Raw genomic sequence first — 25,418 nt, forward strand, 5'->3', positions numbered from 1 at the left:
CTTGTGGACTGTTTGAGGTTCACGGAGCCTGGAAGTCTTTCCGTGTGAGCCTCCCTTCCGGGGGTCATCACGTGGGAAGGACCCGTGAATGGTGACCTTCAGTGTCACACACCCCTGTCACCGGGGCAGCAGTGGAGAAAAGCCGAGTGGGAGACGAGGAGTTATCCTCGGGGTCACTCCAGAGGCTTTCGGGGTGACGAGAGGTGTCTGTCCCCGTGTGTGTACCTGCGCGTGTCCCTGGGGGACCCGTGTCAGGTGAGGAGGTGCGATTCACAGGCCGATTTAGCCCACGTTGGTGGTTTGGGCCCCACCCCTCCGCCCGCCAAGCCGTCACGCACAGGGGACAGGAGCAAAGGTGGAATTAAGGCGATGGGGCCAGGAGAGGCCGTCTGCCGAGGCTGCCACCCTGACCCCACAACCCCGGGGGTCTGCCCGTCCGTGTCATCCACGCGTCCAGACCTCCCCCTGCCCTCCCTCATCCCACTCCCCTCTCCTCGGCCAGCCGCCTTGAACCAGCCTCTGGGTTCGTCGTGCGTCTCATCAGCCGCGCATCCAGGCCGTTCTGGTGCCTTCTCGGGAGCATCGTATGGTCCCGCTACCCCGGGTGAAGCCGCGATTTTGCCCACTTCCTGCCGTCAGAACGGCCTTCAGCTTCACGCTCGCCCTCCGTCCATTTTGCACGCCGTCGGCGACACAAAACAGCTCCGTCGGGACACTTTCCGCGTGGTTCACGCACGGTCGAGAGGAAGGCAGATGGAGGCATTGGCGTGGCATTCGAGGCGCTCCCTGGTCTGCCTCCACGCTTCCCTGCCAGCACGACCCCCCCCTCACCGCCCCCCTGCAGCTGGATCAGGCAGGTCTTCATCCTCCCCAGACACGCTGTCGGCCTTTATTTCTGCTGGCTTCTCTGCCTGAAGTGCCTTCTCCTGTTTCCTCCTGTGAAAATCTTCTGCCGCTAATTTATTGCAGTGTTGGTGCTTAGGGAGATTAACGTATAGGTATAAATTCAGTGTTCTTAATGCACATCATAAAAAATAGAGTTTATGCTACATAAGTTAAACTGCAGTAAAAAAAAAAAAACAAACATTTGATAATAATTGATGCAAATTGCTTTAAATTCTCTAGTACTTCTAAGAACCAGGGCAAATACCCCCTCCACCATAAAGCCCCCTAGAAAGAATTAAGAGCCTCCACATTACATTTCTAGCATAAATACTTAACTAGCTCTAAACCTGGGTTAAAGGCAGACTCCTTTATAAGGAGCTCCCTTAGATGCACTTTGCCAGTGGAGACGGACAGAAAAGTGCAGCAGCCAAGAGGCTTCTAGAAATGCCGCCTACCCTTCTGGGCTACCCAAGTATATTCTTCATCCTTTTCTTAGAACGCTTCACCTATTTTCTCTGCGGGATAGTTGTTTAGACACATGCCCTGTTTCTCCCTGTCTCGAGGGCAAGTTCTTTCAGAGTAGGAAAAGTTTATTTACCCATAATCCCCCTTGCTTTTGGAAAGTACATCACAGGCCCTCAAATGGTTTTCAGTTCAGCGGAGTAGCCAAGCAGCCAATAGCCAAGTGCTCTAAGACGGGGTCTCAAAGCCATCTGTTCAGCCCAGTGCAGTGCATACATCTCTAAGAAGGAACCTGGCTCTGCCCTGCTGACATATGACAGGGTCCACTCACCACCTCGGACCATGATCCGGTTCCTCAGTAATCCCAGAATAGCCACACCCTACAGGTGAATACGCAGGTCTGACAGCTTCCTGAAAAATGAATCATACTAATTATATTAGTACAGAATCACATAAAGTGGTTTTTATTGCAGTCATTACAAAGATTGGCTTTCAAAATGTTCTCCTGTCACGATACAGACATGAGAGTCTCCTATCAAATACGGGCATTCATTTTTCAGAAGCGCCATCTACTCTAGTGTGGGCTTTTGAAAGATCATCCTCAGACAACTCCCGTGAATCATGCGTGCCTCACCAAGGCCACATGCCCCCAGTGCGCCGGCGTTGGTTAGATACAGCAAGAACCCAGCCAACTGTCGAGGGTGTTTTTACTTACATTCTGTTCAACCTTGACTGCGTCTCTGACCTTCCTATTTTCCTCCATTCATCTTTTTTCACTGCTTATTACCAAAGAAAGTTCTCAAAACCGTCAGTGTTCCCCATCATTAGCTATACTTTTAAGTGTTTTCGTCGGGAAGGCTGTTAAAATTACCTGTTTATTTGTGGGGTTGAATCAGACAGGTTTACACCCTATTGCTACAGAAAGAGAACTGACAATGCCATTCTTTGCTCATTTCCTGCGAGTTTCAACATTTTATCTTTCTAGAAGGTTTCCGTGTGTTGACTTGCTGCTGACTTACAGGGCTCACTTTATTTTCATTGATGTTAATGGAGTTGAACATGATGTAAAAGCCCTGTAAATAAAATATCACCATAGTGACTGTAATTTCTGGATATATTTTTTCATTCGACAGATGTTTCCTGAGCATCTTCCATGTACCTGGGACTATTCTAGGCATTTGAAACACATCAGTGGACAAGAGAAAAATCCATGCCCTCATGTAGTTGATATTTCTAGCATTAGCTCTTTAAAAAACGTATTTTACTAAATTTCTGCTCTCATCAAATGACTTGGTGAGCATTGAAATATAAGCTATAACTTCTGCACCCTTTAAAATAACCATTTCGTAACCAACTTTTTGGCTTATGTTAGGTTAAAATTTTGTGAAAGACCAAAGTGGAAATGGGGGGGGGGCGGGGGAGGGAATCTTCTTTCTCTACTTTCTTCCCTTTCTGTAAGCCTTGCTGTTTCTCTGCACATTGAATGAAGCAAAACTCTAAGAATAGTTTGCACTAGTTAGTAAATTTGATGATAAAAGTCTAATGATGAAAGTCAAAACAAGAAGAATGCACACACTTCTGTGAGTGGCTTCTCAACAGAAGCATTTCGTGAAGGGGCGCCTGGGTGACTCCGTCAGTTAAGTTGTCTTTCGATTTTGGCTCAGGTCATGATCTCACGGTTGTGGGATCATTGGGCTCCTCTCTGAGCATGGAGCCTGCTTAAGATTCATTCATTCTCTCTCTCTCTCTCTCTCTCTCTCTCTCTCTCTCTCTCTCGCTGCCCCCCTCCCACTCACACGCAGGCTCTCTCAAGAAATAAAAAAAAAAAAAGCATTTCATGAAAACCAAATTACTTCCAAAGTTCTTAGGCATTCAGAACATATTTGGGGGGGGGGGGGGCTGGTAATTGGCCGTGGTCTGTCTTTTTGGTAAGTGGTTCTTTATTTGTTTGGCATTGATCATCCTACTCATAGGGTTTACAAACCAAAGACATGCAAATACCTCCCAGAGGAGTCTCACTGGCCCCTGCACGTGCTGGGTGTTTCGATGCAGAATTCACCTTAAGTTTTACTTGGCATCAGGAAAATGGATGTCTTTTGGGCTACATAGTCCAAACCGCGGCTCATTCCCTAAGTCATCCAGTGTGCTGAGCTGCCAGAGGGTTCTCCACTCCTGGCATCAGAACGACTCTGCATAGTATATGGGCAGCCCACGCAGATGAGGTGCTCTTGACGTGGAGCAGAGCCACAGTCTCTGAACGGTCCTGAGCTCATCTAAAGCTTCGTAAAGCTGCCAGGCTGAGGGGCTAGAGCTATTTTTGGATCACCTCTCTTCTCCTCGGAGCCCGCACTCAGGTCTATGTGGCCAATTCTACCTGTGCCCCGAGTACGGTTTGTCCTGCTGTCCTGGGGGCTGTCACTCACCACTCAGTGCTTTGTTCTTGCCTTGCTTTGGGTACGCTTCTTAATACGTTTAGATACCGGCTGTCATTCTTTGCACGTTTGCTTTTAGCGGCTCTGGAGTTGGAGCTGTGCCAAGCGTTAGTGATTCGTTGTAAACGGTGCTCTATACGGTCTACGTTGTGTCAGACCCACATCGGATCCCGTTGTGGCGCACGTATGAGCTCACAGGTGTGTTTTCTGTACAACACACTCAGTGTACTTCCGTTCCCACTGAATCATCGATGTTGCTGTCTGATAGAGCCATGTTATCACTGCTAGCACTGGGGGAAAGCCCATAGTAATCACATAATGACATAGTAAGGAGGAAAAGCACCCAACTTTTGCTAACAAATGTTGCTAGACACAGCTTCCCAGAGGTTTATGACCAAAGGTCCGTGTTTTAAGACCTGAAAGCCACAAAGTATGAGCACTGAGTTCACGTGTGGTTTAATCCCACGAACTGCTTAAACCAGATGCAGTGGCCACATTCAAGAAACAAGCAGAATGCACCAACCCGGTCAACCTAGTTGAAGGGCGGAAAGTCAGAGAGATCGTGTCTTGAGGAAATGGGGGAAATTTTGAATAGAACAGCTGACATTTAAGCCCAAATTTTAAGACTAGGTAGGGTTTTGAGACGTAGAAATGGAATGGGAGATCTAACAAATGTGTCAAATATGCAAAAAATAAAAAGGATTTGGTGAGCAAATGGAAATTCATCTCCTTTTCACAGCCATGAGATGTATAGAAAATAATGACCAGAGAGGGTCCTGAAAGGTGTGGTTAGGGAGCCAGAACTTCCTCGTGCAGGCAGTGAAGAACATCTGAGGACTTTGAGAACAAGAGAGTCCACCATGGGACTTGAGCGCTGACTGGATGTGAGGATAGAAGGAAGGAGTTGAAGGTGACAGAAGCACATTTCCTCTGGGGGACAGGTGGCCCAGTGTTTTCATTGGTGTAGAGGGGAGGCAGGAGAAGGGAAAGTTTGTAGTAGACGAAGATTGGATTTTGTGCTGCACACGTGAACAGGTCTTTTGTGTACATATATCCACCGTGCACACGGTTGGCCATCTGACCGTGGAGTTTGTTGTGGAACTAGAAGAGTGGGTTGCAAACTGGCGGCAGAAGTGAGGTGGACTGATGTCAGCTTGGGGTGGGTGATACCTTTAAGTTAGAACCACCAAACAGAGCAGAGAAGGAGACCAGGCGCAATGCTCTGGCTGATGGCTGTATTTGTGGGGCAGACAGGAGGAACCACGTGGTGGTAGCGTGGTACCCAGGAACCACGCAGGAAGGTGACAAGGGAGAGCAGAGAAGGGGCATTTGAATTTAGCAGTTAGGCAGCCCCACCTCCCACCCCCTGCATGGCCAGGTCACTGGCGGAGTAAATGTCACAGTTGTAGAGGCAATGAGAGAGGAGGAATGTGGGACTGGAGGCGAGAATTGTATCTTTATAAATGACATTTTCATGAAATTGAGTGTTTTTTTTTTTTAAAGTCTACAAAAATAGCAAGGTCAGGAGAGAGATGAAGATGGGGAAACTTAAAAGTACTTCTAAGCTAAAGAGAAGGAGCCAGAAGGAGAGAGAACAGGAAGAGGCCAATGAGAGATGAGATTGATGGACTGAGTGGGAAGGCGGTCACAGGAAGGGAACCAAACCCTCCTTTATGCCTGTCTGTGGCACTGGAGCAGCGCGTGAGGGTCTGTGACGAGCTGGGAGGGGGACCCTGCCACCGAGCTCCTGGACGGCGCGCCCTGCCCTGCTGTCCCACAGCATGGTATGTGTGTGACCATGTGCCTGACGGGGCATAAACCCATAATAAATGCTGGCAACGGGCTGTATAGTCTTGAAAGAGGGAACGCCTTCTTCGCCTCTGAGACGCGAGCACATAGAGGCCAAGATTGGGGAGGACGCAAGGAATTTAAGACACAGAGGTATTTACATCACGTGTAGGCTAAGGATTTAAATATCTAGCGCTACAAACAGAAAAGTTCATACTCGGGGCAGAAGTTTAAAAAGGAGGTACACTGAAGAATGTACTAGAGGAGTTACAGTTTCGTTTCCTTTCTAGAATATGTGGACATCTTGACCAAGAATTGGAAGACTGATTTGGAGCAAGTCATTTAATTTAATCTTTATCTAATTTTCTCAGTTGGGAAATGGAGTTGTTCACTTTACTGAAATATTGAGGTTAATACATACATAGAAAGCACGCTATTGCTTTTATTTGAAGACAACGTTAAATTATCTTATGAGAAAGATGATTTCATTATTTTGGAATGATACTAAATTCCCCTGTTGACAACAGGAAACTAGGTTAAAACTAGAATAAGATCAGTGATATTTTTCTCTGAACCTTTTACCTTTGGAAATGAGTATCTCCCCCACCCTTGCTAAAAAATACCAGCATATAAATGCAGAAGTAGACACACTCCTTCCTTCTTTCTGCTTTGGGGCTCAGCTGAACAAATTGTCAGTGACTTTCCCACGTACTTCGAGTGTGACTCCAGGTTATGGAACCAACACACCCTTCTTACCAAAGACGACATCGCACTGTTGGATTCAAGAGTGCCAGCTAACCGTGACGGGGCAGGACTTCTGGGTAGCGGCCACCATGGAGGGTCACCCACTGAGGCCCTTGGAGAGCTGGGGCTTATGACTGAGTCTGTGCTCGTGGTGAGCCATTCGCAGAGGCAGCCGCCGTGCCAAGGCGCACGCTCAGACCGTGCCTGCGGCCCACAGCTCTTCGTCTAGAACCCTGCTGGCTGAGCACTTGACCCTCGGCAACCGTGCCATCTTATCCAAAGGAAAACACTAGAAATGAGCGTTCGGTCCCTCTGGGCAAACTGCCCCCTTTCCAGGAGATCCGAAGACCAGACTCAGCCAGGTTTTCGGCGACCTGCCAATGACACACAGCTGGTTACCACGGAGGTGACCTCTCCCCAGGGTGCAGAGCCTGGTCAGATCATCAAGTTTTACTGTTACAAGGAGTCTTCAGGATAATCTGTCCAGGTGCCTCACGCATGATCCACACGGAAGCCCGAAGGGTTAGTTAATGATTTGCTGAGGAAACACAGGCGATCAGCAGCAGGTGTGCCGACGATCCTGCCACACTGCGAAACATGCAAAAGCAGGAACTCTGGGAGAACTGGAATTGTGTTTCTGGATTTTTCCACTTACATGTTCTCACTCTTGTGAGGAAATCCACATTTGTTTTTTTCAATCTGTGTTGATGACCATCTGTAAAAACAAACATCTGGAGCCATCCAAGTACTTGTATTTTCGTAAATCATTAGCAGAATATCGTCGGAAGGGAAGACAGGTTGTTTTCTCTCTGCTCCATTCTTATTAGATCCGTATTTACTGAGTTTACATGAACGGACTTTTTCAAACTCGCAGCCCCAAATTACACCTTCGTTCTTCAGTGTCTGTCTTCTTGGGACCAGGGAGGACACTACAAACAAGGCAAGGCAAGGAGGTACCCAGGTTTGCTGACAACTAATGAAGCCAGTTTCTTCCTTAGAAGTGTCAACTAATGAGGGGCACCTGGGTGGCTTCGTCGGTTAAGCATCCAGCTCTTGATTTTGGCTCAGGTCACGATCTCACGGTTTGTGGGATCGAGCCCCACATCGGGCTCTGCACTGACAGTGTGGAGTCTGCTTGAGATTCTCTCTCTCCCTCTCTCCGCCCCTCCCCATGCTGGCACACACATTTTTTTTCTATGTGTGCCTCTCAAAATAAAGTGAAGAAACGTCAACTAGCGAGGACTCCCAACAAGCATTTGCAAAAAAGAATTAAAATGAAGGAAACCATTTCTGCTTCCATTTCTGCACCACTTTCTCACCTTCCAGCGGGTACTTTCCTAGAATAATGCCTCAAAAGCCAGTCAGGGTCCAGATGAGGGGCTTGCTTCACCCAGCCCTCTAGACTGAGAGTTCTTCCTGCGCATCTTCCGGAGAACCAGGAGAACCAGGGTGGCCTGTCTGGCCCGGTGTCGCCCGAAGCCACATCGTCGACTGTCCTTCTGAGGTGAAGCGATGTGCTGGGAGAAGAAAATGGGACGGAGGATATGGCCATTACAGACCATCAGGTAGTGACATCGGACCACCTCAGACCCTTTTAACACCATTTTCTGATAGCGGCAGCCTCGCCCTACCCTGTCATTCCTCCCCGCCCCCACATCTTGAAAGTTAAGGGAGGAGGCGTAACTGTGGAATAATTGGTCCCCTGGGAGAAGAGTCACTCCCTGTGTCACTAATGCCCTGGGGTTGTGATTAGCTAATAAGGCTAGCGCTTGTGTCATTGCCTAATTCTGCCTCCTCACAGTCTTCCCTGCGCCAGCCAGAGACCGCAGCCGAGCTCCTTTGAGGCAGGGTGGCATCCTCGGTAGGTTCGTGCAGTGTAGACGGTTTGCTGTTTCCTAAGCCGCAAAGCCACTGTGCTTTCACCGCCCGATGGCTCCGAGCAGATGTTCGGTGAGCGCACCGCAGGCAGTCTCCCCGTCTTCGGTGGTGGTTTGTTGTAGCTCGGGGACAAACCTCGTGCTGTCCAGGGGAGGAGGGGGTGCTTAACGCGAGGAAGCGGGTGCCTTTGGTTCCTAGAGAGCACGGTGGGTCGTTCCTCCTGCCCCTGCAAAGACCAGGAGGCGGGGCGGCCTTTGGGGAGGGAGAATGTTGCCGGCGGGGAGTGAGGCGCATGAGAGACTCCTAGGCCCCCCAATGGCCGTCTGTCTGCTTCCCTTGCTGGGCCTGGAATCTGTGGAAGGACGGAGAGGTGGCAGCGTTCCCCCTGAGCAGTCACTTCACCCAGACCGCGCCTCTGGATCTTTGTCCCGCCTTCCGTGCGGAAGGGGAAGGAGCCGCCGTTTACCCGTGTGTCTCTGATCCCGCGGCGGGCGAAGGTGGGTATCGAGGCCGGTCTTGGAGCCGGGCTGTGCCTGCCCCCCGCCACAGAGGCGCCACTCCCCACGGGAGTGCCAGCTGGGACAGTGAGCGTGGGCGTCTGCTACCCTCTGTGTAAGAGTTCTGTCCCAGGACCAAAGAGTGACTCTTGTCTTGGTGACAAGGCAGCAAGTGGCTTTGTCCATTCTGTTATTTTTTTTTTTCAGCTTTTATTTATTTTTGAGAAAGAGCACAAGTGGGGGAAGGGAAGAGAGAGAGAGAGAGAGAGAGACACAGAATCTGAAGCAGGCTCCAGGCTCTGAAAAGTCAGCACAGAGCCCGAAGTGGGGCTTGAACCTGCAAACCGTGAGATCATGACCTGAGCCAAAGTTAGACACCTAATGGACTGAGCCATCCAGGCGCCCCCGTCCATTCTATTTTTTAAAATAGCCACACTCTTCGTGGCCTGTGAGCAGAAAGGGACAGTCTGAGGAGAGTGTTTTTTTTTTAGCAGCTCGGCTGTGTCCTCAGGGGCCCTCATAAGGTGTAATGGGATCCCCTTGACCCGGCTCCTGAAGGCCTTCGATTGGCCTCATCCTAAGAGAAACTAGATACGGCATTCAATGTACCTGCCTCAGCCTTCAGTATTATTTTCATTTATTCATCCGCTCAGCAAATATTTGGTGCCTGTTACGTCTTAGTTACTCCTGTAGGTTCTAGGAAATGAGGCAGAACTTCTCATTAATAAGCTTATCTGCTGGGGCGATTTTTTTTTTCCTCGGGAAGATAGAACCATAACTCAGGAAACATTTTACTCCTGGTTTCCTGCCGACCCCCCCCCACCCCGGCATCTGTTCCCCTTTTTATCTCAAACCAAACCTCACCTCCCCTATAACCTTTACCTTCTTAGGCCCCAGACTCCCCACACACAGCCGGACAGGGGAGGTGCCACTGTGCTTGGAGGCCTCTCAGCCCGGTGGTTCCCACACTTCACTGAGCGAGAGGCACGCCAGGAGGGCAAGTCCTGGGCCCTGCAGCCACGGATGTTGGTTCAGAGGGTCCGAGGTAACCTCCAGGCGAATGAGATGCCCGAGGGCCTAGACTCTAATTTTTAAAAAGTGACTTTGCTCCATCTAATGTGTGTACGGATACCACACCCTCACAGGGTAATGTGGTCCCTGCCTCCAGCAGACAGAAGAGCCCTCACCACGTGGCCCGCAGAGCAGGTCAGCGAGTTTTCACCCCCAAAGTCTGGCTTGTCTCTCCTTACATCCTTTCCTCTGTGACTGGGTCATTTAGGATTCAAGATGGCTGTGCTGGGTGGGGCGGCTCTTCTAGCAAAGAAGGTAGAAGCTGTTGGTGTCTGCAGCTTGGCTGGGCTCCTGTCGGTGTAGATCCCTGCGGTCTCTAAATAGACCCTGGGTTCTCACTTTCTTCGGTTACACCGTGAGCAGTGAAAATTGGAACCTTCACAAAGTGCTGCCTTTAAACCAGTAGAATTCTGCCTTCTCTGAGTCCTGGTTTTCCCTGCCAGGAGAGGCGGCCAGCCTGCGTTTGGTACTCGTAGAGACAGTAAGAACTTTTCAGGAGTTGGAGTGTTGGACCTCCAAAGCCATCAGGCATATGTCAGGGTCTGCAGAAACCCCCTGAAACGTGACCACCTGACGGCCTTTGCTTTCATAGTTCCACGGACAGGGAGGACGTGCTTCTGAGGCCACTTCCAGTCCACAACCGGCCCTTCATACTGTGCCTGCCCCCTTACGGCTTTGACCCGTTGACCCGTCACTTTGGTCTCCTGAGCTACAGAGTGTCTTTCTGACGACAGCACCTAACCCTGGCCCTTCCCTTGGTTGTCTCCTCTCTGGGCTAAATTTGACCTCTTCATCGACGGTTTCTCTCACCGGCGTGACTGGCAGGCCTGGTCACCCTCTTCCTGGCTCTCAGAACGATACACATAGACCGAGATTCCTGACGGCCAGACCAGTGGTACAGGCCGTGGGATTGTCGGTCATCTGTGCACTTCCTTCCATCTCTCCTACCGGGAAATACTGAATCTGCATGAATCTGAGGACAGGATGACCAGATTCTCATCCTTCGGATAGACATCGTCAGCAATGTTTATCGGTCACCGACTGTGTGTCAGGCATCATTGCCACCTCATGTGTTTGATTATCATGTCAGTTCTCAGGGTGGGTCACATTATTCCCATTTTAAGCATCATTCGGAGCCTCAGCTAAATTGAGGGATTGCCCAAGGTCTTACAGGTGGAAGGGACAGGGCCTGAAAATTAAGGGTGAATATGAGTAATCGCAAGTTCATTGCTTCTGTAGATCTCAACAGCAGCCAAGATAGACACAAGATGCAAAACAGGAATTTAAGTTTATACGCGCATAGTGTTAACATTCTGGAGCCAGAGCTAGGTGAAGTCCTGGCTCTACAACCTACAGCTGTGTGGGACCTTCCCCCAGTTACTTAGCCGCATAGGCTAACTGTAAACAAAAGAGCTGATGCACAGAAAGTACTTAGAACAAAGGCCGGCCCCCGGGTAAATGCTAGCGACCGCCATGATTAAGCTGTATTCCTGGTGAAGCTGAGTTGGAAAATGTATTCGTTTTCCATTGCCGCTGTGACAAATTACCACACACGTAGTAGCTTGAAACAACACATGTGTATTATCTTCCAACTCTGTAGGCCGGAAGTCCAGCATAGTCACTGGGCTGACACCCCACATAGTCAGGGGTATCAGCAGGGTGCAGTTCTTTCTGCAAGCCCTAAGGAAGAATCCACTCCCCTGCTCCTCCAACTTCCGGAGGCTGCTGGCTTCCTCGACAAACAGCCCCTCCTTCCAAGTCCTTGTCGCGCTGCCATCTCCCTGGCTCATGCGAGCCCCTCTGCCATTGACAGGACCCCTGAGATTACACTGGGCCCAGGCAGATAATCCTGGACAGTCTCCTCATCCCACGGTCCTCTGAAGAGCAGCTTATAAACCCCGTAAGCTCTGTGTCACAGGCTGCAGGAATCAGAACACAAGCATCTTTGGGGGGAGCCATAGAGCATGTAGTAGTAATTCTTGTCTCCCTCTGCAAACGTAGTCCTGGGACCCAAATGAACTTACCTGCCCTCTCCAGTAATGCAGAAGTTAGAACAGAAAGAGAATGGAGAGCAGGAAGGCCTTCATCAAGCACCCACTGGTGTCCTGTGTTTTAATTTGGCGGCCCCATGGATGTTAGCTCTTTCCCAGTCTCTCCAGCTACATTCGTCACCTGCTTCCCGTTAGGGGGATCAAGGCTGGTGGGGGCTGGAAGGGAGGGAGTCCGGCTTATCCACACGGCAGAGAGAGGGTGACTTTTTCCTGAGAAATGAAGCCAAGGGCCTTTTCTCTCTGGAAAGCTCAGAAAGAATAAGCATTTATCTCTGGAACAAATAAATATAAAACAAATGAAGCATTTTTTTTTAATTTAGGTAAGATTCAGCTTGCTTGTTTTTTGGGCTGCTTTGAGAAAATTTCCCAAAGAGCCCTTCTCCCACAGCTATCCCGATGGCCTCCTCACCGAGGACTCACCCACAGAGCTACAGCACCGGCCCTGTCCTGTGCCACTGCTCGCTGTGTGCCCTGGGCAGGTCCGCTCAGCCTCTGCTTTCCATCTTCTAAGTGGAGAAGACTCTCAGCCTAGTTCATGCATTGCCTCAGAGGATCCAAGTTGAAATGAAGGAACATATGTGCAAGGCAGTGCTGTCTGTCCCTGTCGATGGGGATTAAGGGAGAGAAACAAATCACTGGCCAGAGTAGGTGAGCCAGCGCTCGGCTCTCCTGGAGATACTGGACAGTGGATATTCCTCCGGCTCGTCTAGCACTCTTTTCTCTCTTTCTCTCCCTCCTCCTTTCACCTTGGCATAGCAAGGAAACCTAGTGATCTAGGCATGCCATCCATGACTTGAAGCTTTGACTTGGGCCAAGAAACTCTACTCAGTGTATTATTGATCCAAGACCTAGTGCAGTTCAAGGAGAAAGAACCCGTCTTCTCACTTAGATTGGGAGAGGCATATGGGAATTGTTGAGCTTGGCGTCTTCCCAGCAGTGAATTAACCTCAGAAGAGCAGAGAAACCCTGTGATGCTCACCACCAGTCTTCCTTTCCCCCACCCCCCAGTCTCTAACCCTGTTCCCTTCCCGCATTCTTTCCTAAGAAGGCACAGAACTGTGCTGCCGTATGAGGTAATGAAAACAGGACTTGTGTTTATTGCATGGCCATTTTAGTTCCTGGTTAGCCGGCCAGTCACAACCTCTTTGGGTTCGTCGGTAGTTTCTAAGCAGTAGTAAAACAGGCTGAAGATGGGACCTCTGACAAGACACGTCTACGCTGCGTGAGCAAGGGGAGCCGAGCTTTGCTCCCCTGGCCTGTGTGCCTCTGGGCTTTGCCGTGTATGGAGCAGCCTTCTACTAAAAGAGGTGCCGTGGACGATGGAGAGTGCAGGTTTATTTACCACCCTTCTCCCAAAATGTGCCTTTGGCATGTCACAAACAGTTTAATGGAGAAAGTGAAGGATACAGTTCTTGGTGGAGACCAGAGGGAATTTCAGACGGGCAGAATCCTCTTGCCAGTTGGCCAACACAGAAATAGGAAAATATGTGTGTTGTTGGCATTGAATTTGTCTCTGTCTTTCGTGTCTGGGGTCTCTTTCTCTATTGTGTGTCTGCTGAATATTTGGTGTTGGAGCACATGATTAAGATTGGCTGTGTGACAAACTTGAGGCTTTTTGCTTTAAAGCGGTTATTTGCTAGAATTCAAAAGATTCTTAAAGGTGGCTAGATCGCAGTTGAGCCATCTTTTCCAAATGAGACTCCAGTTGGGGTGAATTTTCAGAGTATTGTCTGAAGCTGTGGGGCACACAGGGTCTTCTCGTTTCAAGGTCAGTTACTTAGTTCACTCAGCATTTTTTTTGTAATTTTTTTTTTTTTTTTTTTGAGAGCACACAAGCAGGGGAGAGGGGCAGAGGAGGAGAGAGAGGGAATCTTAAGCAGGCACCACAGTCAGCACAGAGACCAACAAGGGGCTTGTTCTCACAACCCTAGGATCATGAACTAAGCTGAGATCAAGAGTTGGACGCTTAACCGACTGAACCACCCAGGCGCCCCATTAGTCCAGTCGTCTTACTGTCACACTTGATCCCTGTCCCTCGTGTCCTTCACCCACTCCCCACCCTTCTACTGGGTCTAGCCCTCAACCACATACTAAGAGGCCCACTTGACTGTATCCAGTCTTCCTGCGGTTTTAAATAAATAGCAAACCAAGACCTAAAGAGACCTCTAACTTGTATACTGTTTGTATTATCAGTGACAAGTGGGCCTGCTGAATTTCCCACCTCCCCACCTCACTCCTGCCCCTTATGCGTCCATGGCTCGTGTGTGTGTGTGTGTGTGTGTGTGTGTGTGTGTGTCTGTCTATCTACATCTACGGTACACTCCCTCCAGCTTGCTGCTCACCACCGTAATTGAGAATTACCCAAACAAAGCAGAGAATGGCTTAAACCCACCTCTTCCTCAAGCCCATCTTACAGACATGGAGGGTGTGAAAGATCACCCACAGTGTGAGGTCAGCCAGTTCTGATGTCGCCCAGCCCCTTCCCCCTCTTGCCCCCTGTGAAGCTCCAGCTAGAAGTAGGTGACAGACAAGTGTGCCCGTGGCCGTTCTGGGTTTCCCTGGGTGAGTGCAAGCAGGCCGCATCTACGGCCCGTAGTCCCTGACATGGCTGCTGAAGAGGGAGAGGGGCCTGGGCCCTGCACACAGGCTTTTCTCTGTGACTGGTGGTGAGGAAGAGGAGGGTCAGCCAGCAGAAACAGGACCAATGGCCATCCAGTCATCAGTAACTGAAGCTGTGTAGGCAGAGATTGGAGAGAAGCTTACCTCCTTCCTTGTTTTACAAGACATGTCCTACGTAGGTTTGTCCCCTCAGTTTGGTGTGTACCCAGTAATGGACTATGATCTGAAAGTCCCCAGATGGTACCATTGTGCCAGGTTCATTACCTAGATCACCCTACTCAATCTTCACAACCTTTTAAGTTGGGTGTTCTTTTTTCTCCCATTTAAAAATGCTGAAATGGAAGCTTATGGAGAAGAGGAAAGGTTGAGTCCAGAGCACTCAGTCTCAACGACAGCCCCATTGTGACTCCGGTTTTCTGTCTGTAAACGGGGGTAATGAGATTGTAATGGTTTGTTGCTTAGAGCAGTAGTCTCACTTTGTGGTGTCTGTGAGGCCATGTTGGAAGCTTTCTCCTGTCCTTCCCCGGGATGCCTATGCTAACCCAACTTGCATGATCCTCTTCTGCCACCAGAGATCTCGAGATGCAGGGTGATGAGCCAGGGAGCAGCAGAAAGAATTAGAGACTAATGAGGTCTGTGCTATAAACAAGGTCTGGAAAATGTAAGTTGCAGACACTGAGGTATTAAGGTCCGGTCATGTATTTCCTCTCCAGCACTAACAGTGAATACTCCACAGCAGCATGACGACTGGTGTCATAAGTCTTTCTAGGAATGTGCTGGTGTCCCTAACTGATAGGCACTTTCTCCAGGTCATTGACCTTAGTGCTTTGGCACCTCTGCTTCATCAGTGATGTGTGCAGCAATGGAGTTGGAGGCCTTTCTGATAACGGTAGCTTGTGTTTCTCAGATGAATGAGAGACTGTTCTGATCCATTACTCGGCTGACTCCCTCCACACCTTATCCCAGTTTGTTTCATTTCCACATCTCCATCATTTCCTGTGCCGTCTGAGGAATATCTGCTCTCCTTATCCTATTCCTTTCTATCCCTTTCCCTTCTGAAAGATCTCAGTGAAGAGTCTGAGGGCATAAAGAAAAAGAGTGCTGAATAAAATGAGCACTCTTTTCTGACGTACCCACTGGTAGTAGTGTTCTCTTATGAGCTGTATTTCATCCGGACAAAGACACAGATGTTCATAGAAGTGTATCAAGGTCCTTTCAATGCAAGCAGTTGACCCACTTTTCTTTTTCTCTCTGAAACTGATGCAAAACTCTTCTGTCTCATTATAGCGTATAGTTTGTTGTTTGCATGGTATATATCTTTCCATCCTTTTACTTTCAACCTATTTGTGTCTTGGAATCTAAAGTGTGCCTCCTATAAGCAATACAGACAGCTAGGTTTTGTTTTATAATTTTTTAAGCCAGTCTAACAATCCCTACCTTTTGATTGGATTGTTTACTTCATTCACATTTAATATCATCAGGATGCATTTATATGTGACATAAGTTTACTTTTCACTTTCTGTGTATTTCAGTTGTTTTTGTTTCTCCTTTGTGGCTTTGTTTTGCATTAAGTGAATATTTTCTAGTATAATGTTTGAATTTCTTCAGTGATTTTCCTCCATATTTTTGAATTTTCTTTTCTTAGTGGTTGCTCTAGGGTTCACAACATATATCCTGTCTTATCAGAACCTACTTCAGATATGTACTAACCTAATGCCAATGAGATGCAGAAACATGCCTCCTATACATAACTCTCCTTTCCTCCCCTTTTTTCTACTATTTATATACATATTATGTCTTTGTATGTTATAAACTTAACCTATAGTTATAATTATTACTTTATATATTTTAAATGAACTGAAAGAAAAAGGAGAGCATATACATGTATCTGTAGAGTTTGTTTATAACCTCCTTATTTATCATTTCCAGTTCTCTTCATCTCTTCTTGTGGTTACTGTCTGGTATAATTTCCTCACTGTAATACAACTTTGTCCCCCTACCCACTTCCTTTGTGCCTAAAATGTCAAATATATTTCTGTATATTAGAGGCTCAGTGATACAATTAATATACATACTGCTTTAGGCAGTTGATTTTTTAATCAATTAAGAGAAGAAAAGAAAAATGCAACTATACAGTCTTTTATAAGTATCCACATAATTACCTTTATTGGTGTTATGCGTGTGTATGTGTGTAGGGATTTGAATTATTGTCTTGGGTTATCTGCTTTCAGCCTGTAGAACTTGATTTCATATTTCTTGTAATACAATGACTGCTGGCAACACATTCTGTTTTTGTTCATCTAGAAATGTTATTTTTCCCTTGTTTACCGAGGATAGTTTGGCTGGATATAAAATTCTTACTTCATAGTGTTTTACTCCTTTCAGCATTTGCAGTGTGCCCTGCCACCTTCTGGTCCACTGTTTCTGCTGAGAAGCCAGGTGTTAATCTTCTTGGGATCCCCTTATACATGATGAGTCATGTTGTCCTCTCTCTCCTTGCAAGATATTTTTTTCTTCATCTTGGGCTTTCAGTATTTTTACTATCACATGTCTGGGTGTGGATCTTCTTCTATTATCCTACCTGTAGTTTGTTGACTTTCTTGGATATATAGATGAATGCTTTTTGTCACGTTTAGGAACTTTTCAGTCCTTGTGTCGTTATTTTTTCTATTCTTTTCTCTGCTCGTGGTACCCCCAGTATCTGTATACTCTTGTATCTCATGGCATGCCACACCTCTGACGTTCTGTTCCTTTTTATTCATTGTGTTTTCTCTGATTTTCAGACTGCATGATCTACATCATTCTCCAAACTCATTTGTTATTCTGCCTTTTCAAATCTAGTGTTGAGCCCCCACAGTGAATTTTTCATTTCTGTAATTTACCTTTCAAGTCTAGAATTTCCATTTTGTTCATTTTTATAATATCTCCCTTTTTATTGGTATTCTTTGCTTGATGCAACTTTGTCATCATACCTTTCGTTAAGCATGTTTTCCTTTAGTTCTTTGAACATATTTATAGGACCTGTTTTGATGTCTTTGTCTGCTAAGTACAGTATCTGGACCCTCTCAAACAGTTTCTGGTGCCTGCTCAGTGAGCAGAGGCTACTTTGAGGACAGGACTCCCACACTTCCTGGCCCAGAACAGAGCTTCCATAAGACAGAGCCAGGGGTGTGGTTAAAAATGCCAGTGGCCTGCCCTTCCCTGGGAGAAACCATAGCCCTAGGTTTGGACCTGTAGGGAGAAGAAGCCCTTAGCTCCTTGGCCACAACCACCTGGAGTTGAGCTTCCATTACATACACTGACCTTGGGGAAGTGGGAGAGGAGCAGCTGAAAGGGAGGGAGCAGGTTGTGGCTCAAATGCCACAGACTCTTGCTGTTCGTTCTGAGATTTTGCAGATTTACCTGAATTTCTTCTTTCAAGGACCTTACGATACTTTAACTGAAGGGCACCTGGGTAGCTCAGTCAGTTAAGCAGCCAACTCTTGATTTCAGCTCAGGTCATGATCTCACAGTCGTGAGATCAAGCCCCCAAGTCAGGCTCTGCACTGAGCATGGTGCCTGCTTGAGATTCTCTCTCTCTCTGACCCTCCCCCACTTACTCTCAAAGAGGGAGGGAGGGAGGGAAGGAAGGAAGGAAGGAAGGAAGGAAGGAAGGAAGGAAGGAAGGAAGGCAGGCAGGCAGGCAGGCAGGCAGGCGGGAGGGCTAAAGAAGAAGAAACTAGTTTAATTCAGAAGAGCCTCTCTCCCAACCCATGTGTGGTGTATTCACATTGTCATGTATTGCAGTTCTAGCTCCAGTGTGTTTCATCCCAGTACACTGTAACTTTATATAAATAGCATTTATTTAAATCTGCCTGCATAATTACTACTTCCTTTGCTTTATTATTCCTTCTTTCATCTGGGATCATTTCTCCTTTAGTTTGAATCCTATCCAACAGAACATTTAGTGAGGGTCCACTGGTTAAAAAGTCTTAGCTTTTATGTGACAGTTATTTATTTTGTCCTAGTTTCCGAAATATATTTTTGTTGGATGTTCTAAGTTGACAGTTAATTTACCTCAGCACCGTGTCCTAATCTGTCTTACATTACTATTGATATGATTAGCAATAATTTAAAAGATATTTTACAGTGCTTGTTACTCTTTTGGTGTTTACTGCCCCCCCGAGTCTCTCTGATCACCTAGACCAATAAACTGCCAGAAACAGAAGTCCTCCTTTCTGGGCTATTTCCCATGGAAAAAGAGACTTAAATCTAGTGTCAGTCTCCATGTAATAGCCCTTCCCACACTGTTGTGCCAGTGAGTAAGGGGTGAAAACTATCCCTCATGTGTGTTCTGATTCGAAGCCAAGTAATAAAAGCCTGAAGAACTTTCACACAATTTTAGGTGACACCAGGGGAATACTTCTAGAATGGTAATGTGAGGATACCTGTGAACCCTTTACCCCGTGAAACCACCATTACTGGTAAAAACTGTAAAAGTCAACCACTTAAAATCTCTAGAAATTGTCCTTAAAAGTCCACAGATGGAGAAACATTCTCGCAAATGTTCTGGCAAGAAATAAAGGTAATGATTACCTTTGATTTTCATAAGTTATGTTTGTTAAAATTGTTATGGTAATATATAAAAGAATAGAAATAATATACGTTACCTCCAAAGTAGTAGAGGGGGAAATGGAATGGGGAAAAAAAAGTAAATAATAGTCCTAAGAAGGAAGGCAAGAAAGAAGAGGAAAAAATATAGGCAGGACATACAACACAAAATTTAAACATTTCTACTGAAAGACTGTTAGATTATTAGGCTGTAGTTTTTAAAACCTGTTTACATATTGATTATAAGAGATAGAGCAGAAATAGACAAAAAAGCAAAACGATGGTAAAAGATACATCATGCAAATAACCAAAAAAATCTGATGCTTTTATTTTTTATCATACAAAACAGACTTCAAGAAGAAACTAGAAATAAGAGCTGCCACAAAAAGTTGATTGCACCACAAGATACAATAATTTACAAACATCTACACAAGTAGTGACATAGCTTCAAGATGTATTCCAAAAAATGTCCATATTTACCCGGAGAAATTGAAATTACCACAGTGGGAGATTTTCACATGCTTCTCTCAGTAACGGACAGCACAAGCAGACAAAGAAATAGGACTTAATTGTAAATGTTCCTGATTTTAAACATTTATTTAAGAGCATGTTATGAATAATTTTTGCCAATATAAACTTGAAAACTTAAATACATAAGTTCCTAGAAAGCTATAACTGAATACAACTGATTAGAGAAGAACAAGAAAAGTTGAACAATCTTAGTTATTAAGGAAACGTAATCATCCCATGAAGAAATATCAAGTCCACATCATTTCTACTGGCATATTCTATGAAACACTGAAGTTAGAAATAATTGCCATCTTTTACAGTTTATCCCAGAAAATGCAAAAATAAAGACACTGCCTGAGTCATTTGATGAGGTTAGCAAAAGCTTATTAGCAAAACTAAAGACACACAGGAAGGAAAATAAATGCCAATCATACTCATGTACACAGACAAAAAAATCCTAAACAAGGTATTATTACATAATAAAACCAAGGAATTACTGTTATTTTTGTGAGGTGTAATACTGGTTTTGAGTTTTTAAAAAAATGTCCACAGTTTTTAGAGTTGCATACTGAAGTATATAGGGGAGAGACAACAGAAGGTCTGAAATTGGCTTTAAAATAGAGATTGAGAAGGGGCGCCTGGGTGGCTCAGTCGGTTAAGCATCCGACTTTGGCTCAGGTCATGATCTCACGGTTCACGAGTTCAGGCCCCGCATCAGGCTCTGTGCTGACTCTCAGAGCCTGGAGCCTGCTTCAGATTCTATGTCTCCCTCTCTCTCGGCCCCTCCCCCACCTTGTACTCTGTCTCTCTCAAAAATAAATAAAATGTTTTTAAAAATTAAAAAAAAAGATTAAATTGCTTCTCAAATATTCTAGAATGTGGCTATGAGTTTATGGGAGTTTGTCATGTTTTTCTCTTGTGTATTTGAAAAGTTTCATAATAACAAAAGGACTAAAGACACTGGATTATATATCATTTTCTTTTAAAAAGAGATATGCATTATGAGGTGTGAGAAGCTAATGGCCTACATGGACTGAAATGTGACAAGGTGAGGAATTCATTTTTTAGGCATTTGATCTGGCCTCATCCCAAAGGGATCCCAAGCAAGGTGCTTTTCAAGCAGTGCTGTTTGTGGTTTCTGAAGGCAGAGGAAGGATGAGCTCCCGCTGAGCAGGAACATTCCAGGAGATGGATGAAGTTCCTGCCCGTCCTGGATCTCACAGCTAGAAAAGGACCAGGTGCTGCTTTTAGCGCTGGTCAGAGTTTAGTTCAGCTTTCACCTCCATCACCAGGATAAAGCAAAGTGATGTCCATGGAAAAAGTCAGAGGAGTGTGAAGCTGTACAAGTGTATACAAATGTAAGACACGTGACATACTACTTACAGACGCCATTATGTAATGGTGTAAAAGGGACAGAGAGTGCAGCTGTTCTGGAGAACAGTCCAGCAGGTCCTCCAAATGTTAAGCAGGAAGTTATCATCTTACCCAGCTGTCCTGCTCCTGGGTGTGGGGTGTGTGTGTGTGTGTGTGTGTGTGTGTGTGTGTGTGTGTACTCAAATGAAAATCAAAGTTTATGGCTATGCAAAAGCTTCTGTTACAGATGTTCATAGCATCATTGTTCATACTAGCCCAAAAGTTGAAACTATCAAAATGTCCACAACTGATGAATGGATACACAAAATGCAGTGTTTTCATGCAGCAGAGTATTACTCTGCTATGAAATCCTGACCCGTCCTACACAGAGGGATCTTGAGAACGTCTTGCTAAGGGAAGGAAGCAGTCACAAAAGATCACAAATTATGTGATTCCACCTCCATGAAATATCCAGACTAAGCAAATTCATAGAGACAGGAAGTGGTGGGGGGAACAGGGAATGATAGCTAACAAGGATGGCTTTCTTTTCGGGGTAAGAATATTCTGTTAGATGGTGGTGCGGCTGGATAACTGCGAACATACTAAAAACCACTGACTTGCATGCTTCAAGGGCCAAATTTTATGGCATGTGAGTGATCTGTCAGTAAAGCTGTTACCTAAAAGGCTGGGGGGTAAGAGAGAGTTTGGAGCAAAATGGTTTTGTCTCCTACCACTCCTCACCCTGTTACCACCACTGCCTGGGCCCTGAAGTCTTCTGTCAAATTCAGGAAGATGTAGGATTTTTTTTTTTTTCCCCAGAATTTCAGTGAGAAAAGAAAATGCCGAGTCTGAAGCAGAAACAGTGAGAAAACCAAGGACTGCCATTCACTCCCACCCCCTACCCCCTTCTGTGCCAGTCACTGGTGAACAGGAGAAGGCCTCGGCCTGCAGGACTGAGGCTGCCCTCCTGTGGCTGGTGGGGGGTGTGGGGGGCAGCCTGCCCAGAAGACGGCCTCCTGTTTGCCGATTCACCCCCACTAACGAGCAGTGAGCATATTTACTGGCCGAACAGAGCTGTGATGGCTTACTTGAATCACCAAACCTAACCGCCAGAATTGCCCCCAAGCACAGCCCCACTTGTGTCTCTCCGATGGGAAGCGTTACGCGTGGCTCGCAGTTCAGCCCCCGGCTCCAGCTGCTGTGGAGAGGACGATGACTTTCCAGGCCACTTGGCCTTCACTCATCTTGTGTTTTCTCTCCCCGTTTTCCTGTCTTGTTTTGTTTTTCAGTGGCTGCTTCAACCCCCAACTCCAGTGCTGGTGCGGCCATGAATTCTCTGACCTCTCTTGGGACTCTGCAAGGGCTGGCGGGAGCCACTGTCGGACTGAATAATATTAATGCACTAGCAGGTACCATAAACAGTGAGTATTTGCTGCTCTGGTGGACAGCCTTCCCCCAAATTCTCCCCAGAAAATGGTCAGCCAGCCCTGAACCGCAAAGGATACGTAACAGGGAGAACTAAAGCTTGGGATGGAGGAGCACATACCCCGCCAGGCACATGCGATCTACATTCATTTTGCCTCACAGGTACCCAGCCCTCGTCGCCCCGGCTTTTTTCTAATCCGCAGAACGTGTGTGCGTTCACTCATAGGTTTCTGTGGCTGACAGCTAGTTGCAGCTTTCACAGGGGCGTGCTTTGGTTCTCTTCTTCTGAGAGGCAGTGTGTTTTAATAGAAAAGTGGACACGTGGGTCCAGTTCCAAATCCGGCAGGCACCTGCAGAAACCTCAGCAAATCACTGCCCGCCCACCCCAGGCTTCAGAGTCCCATTTGAAAACTGGAAGTTCTGGATTAGACGATTTTATCGGTACCCTCTTGCTCTAAAGATTGATGACCTATATAGAGAAGAACGAGGCCTTGGAAAGGAGGAAATGAGGCTGAGTGGAAAAGGCCCCGGCTGGCAGTGGTACCGTGTGGAGTCTTTAAGCGCTCACAGACAGGGCTCACTCAACAGCAGTTCATCTCTCAAGAGGCTCATGTCACCATGGCAGGTTGAGCCAGGGTGAGGCGACTCGCTTCCAGAAGTACTTCAGCCCAAAACCCAGGGACTCCCTGGAGAGCTCCAGGTTCCGTCCCACACAGCCTGCCCGTTTCTGCCACGTTAGAGCTGTGGGGGATAAAGTCATGTTTTAAGCTTGTGCTCGGCACTGGCTCCCACACTGGGGAGAACTGACCCTCCACGCACAGAAGGGACATCTCGTTTGCCTTTCCCTCAGTTCAGTCCTGAGTCAAGAGTAGCCAGGCCCAGGAGAGCCCAGAGCAAATCTGATTTCTGATTTGGGGGCCGTTATCTTCCATGCGGTGCAGGCAACACAGCACCTGCCTGCTTCAAGCTTTAAGAAAGGGTCCCTGGCAAGTTAGTTTACCCCATGACTCAACAAGTGAGCAGTTTTCAACGGGTGATCAGATACTACCATTTTTTTTCAGCAAAACAATAACAAAAAATCTAGACCTCATCAAATTTCCAAGTTTTAATAAACACTTTTTTTGTTCAGATGCTCTGGGAAAAACAAACAAAAATTGGGAATGAGTTTTATCTGACCGTAGGCCAAAAATAAAAAGGTGGGGGGATCGTTCTTTCTAGATATGATAGCTCTTGATTAGCAAATAGCATATGAAGTGGCAGTCACGTGACAACAGAATGTCTTATTCCAGTAAAACGGCCTCCAGCTGCCCACCTCCAGCAGCCCAGGAGCCCTCATCACGTTTACTCCTGTTTCTGACCTTGTTCTGCAGACGCTCCAACCCACTTCCTCCCCCTTGGTTGCAGACATGGGTGTTTACACACATCCCTTCATGCTGCTTCTCTTGCCCCAGGACCTAGTTCCCCTAAAACAAGGACTTTGATTTGATCGCCTGCCTGTCCTGTCCTTGGTCTGCAAAGTAACAGGCCAGTGGGAATGGCTGTCCTCCTCAGCACGTGCTCATGACTGCTGTGTGTTGTCCTCGGGTCCGTGTGTCCACCTCTCTCCATCCTCGTCTGTTGTGCTTTGCTGGTATTTTCCCATCGTTACCATGAGGGACTATAGAGGGACTGTGTTGAATGCCCAAGACTATGACTAGTTCTTGTGTGGGGTCTGTGTCATACCGATGTTGCTTCTGGCAAGGACAACAGGCTTATTAAATTGTTTTGTTTTTTAAATTGTTTGCAATTGGAGTAATACAGGTATGTATAGTTCATGGGGAGTTAAAAATGTGTCTCATTTTGAACAGTCCCTACCAAACAGTGTGAACCAGGAAAAGTGTTTAATTAAACCAAAAACCATGAACAAACAAAACCACATTCCTTCTGATCCGGTAAGTGTTACTAGCACAGAGCTATTTAACAATCCCAACGTTGGCTTGGAGCAGATATTTGTTTCTTTTCAAATACCAAGGAAAACCCAAAATATATAGTGTCCTCTTTCAGACCATTCTGCCTAAAAAGACATGATGATGCTACCTGTCCTACTGGAAAATTCTCAGAGAAGGTACTCAAGAAATGGGTACCAGAATAGAGGCAGCTTCTGAAATAGTTGGCCACAGTTTCCATATCATTGCTGTTTCCTACCCTACTCCATCCCAGGAACAGTTACTTGGTACTGAAAGAATTCTCTGGCTGTCTGAATACAGTCCTCTTTCCCAGGGACCAGGGAGCCAGGAGAATGTAGGTAGACGGAATCCAATTAATTCCCAAACTCATCTTCCTATAAATTTTACCCCTTTCACTTCACTTCACTCCTCCTAAAATAAAGTTTGGGGTCGAAGAAAAGAAGCTAAATTAAAGTGTTCAAGTTTGATGTCCCTTTCCTTGCTCCATACATTCATGAATGGAGGGGCTAAAAAAGTATAGTTGAACCCTAAAGCTAAAAGCAGAAATTGTCAAGATCATAAGTAAGGAATGTGGGTGATTCACTTCTGGATTATCTGAGGGTTCTCCGGGCATGTTTTGTGTATTAAGATCTAAGCTAAGACGAAGAAGATATTTTTTGTAGACACAACCGCCCAAAAGTCTGTGTCTGACTCTATTTAAATGTATGTCAGGTGACACACTTATTTTTCCTTGTTCCAATCAACCTCGTTCTTCCAAATGGCTTAGTATACAGCCCTTAAAATTAGGATCGTTAGAATATAATCAGGCACAAGTACCTGATGAATAGTGTTTGTGGAAATACTTGGTCCTTGAACACACAGGTTTGAAATGTGCAGTCCACTTATATGCAGAATTCTGTCAATTAATACAGTAACTAGGATCCTACAATGTGTAGTCATTTTCCTTATGGTTTTCTTAAATTTTAAGAATACGGTGTATAATACATATAATGTACAAAATATGTGTTATTTATGTTAGCGGTAAGAGCTTCTGGTCAACAGTAGGTTATCAGTAGTTAAGTTTTGGGGGAGAAAAATTAACACACAGAGACTTTCAATTGAACCCCCACTTGTTCAAGAGTCAACTGTATGTTATGTAAAGGAGAGAAAAGATGTTTGGGGCATATT

The 25,418-nt window shown here is 46.4% G+C and overlaps 1 protein-coding gene across 16 annotated transcripts in view; it reads left to right on the forward strand.

The window, feature by feature from the left end:
- The window catches only part of CELF2 (CUGBP Elav-like family member 2), a 311,282-nt gene that overhangs the window by 266,477 nt on the left and 19,387 nt on the right, over window positions 1-25,418 (forward strand). For 15 of the 16 annotated variants that reach the window (XM_042991006.1, XM_042991008.1, XM_042991009.1 and 12 more), the window contains one exon: window positions 22,170-22,289. In XM_042991006.1, coding sequence (XP_042846940.1) covers window positions 22,170-22,289 — 120 coding nt within the window. Of the gene's footprint in view, window positions 1-22,169; window positions 22,302-25,418 lie in introns of all 16 variants that reach the window. The other variant, XM_042991007.1, reaches the window with a different exon arrangement.

The sequence above is a fragment of the Panthera tigris genome, chromosome B4 (genome assembly GCF_018350195.1).
Source record: "Panthera tigris isolate Pti1 chromosome B4, P.tigris_Pti1_mat1.1, whole genome shotgun sequence".
Taxonomy (NCBI): domain Eukaryota; kingdom Metazoa; phylum Chordata; class Mammalia; order Carnivora; family Felidae; genus Panthera; species Panthera tigris.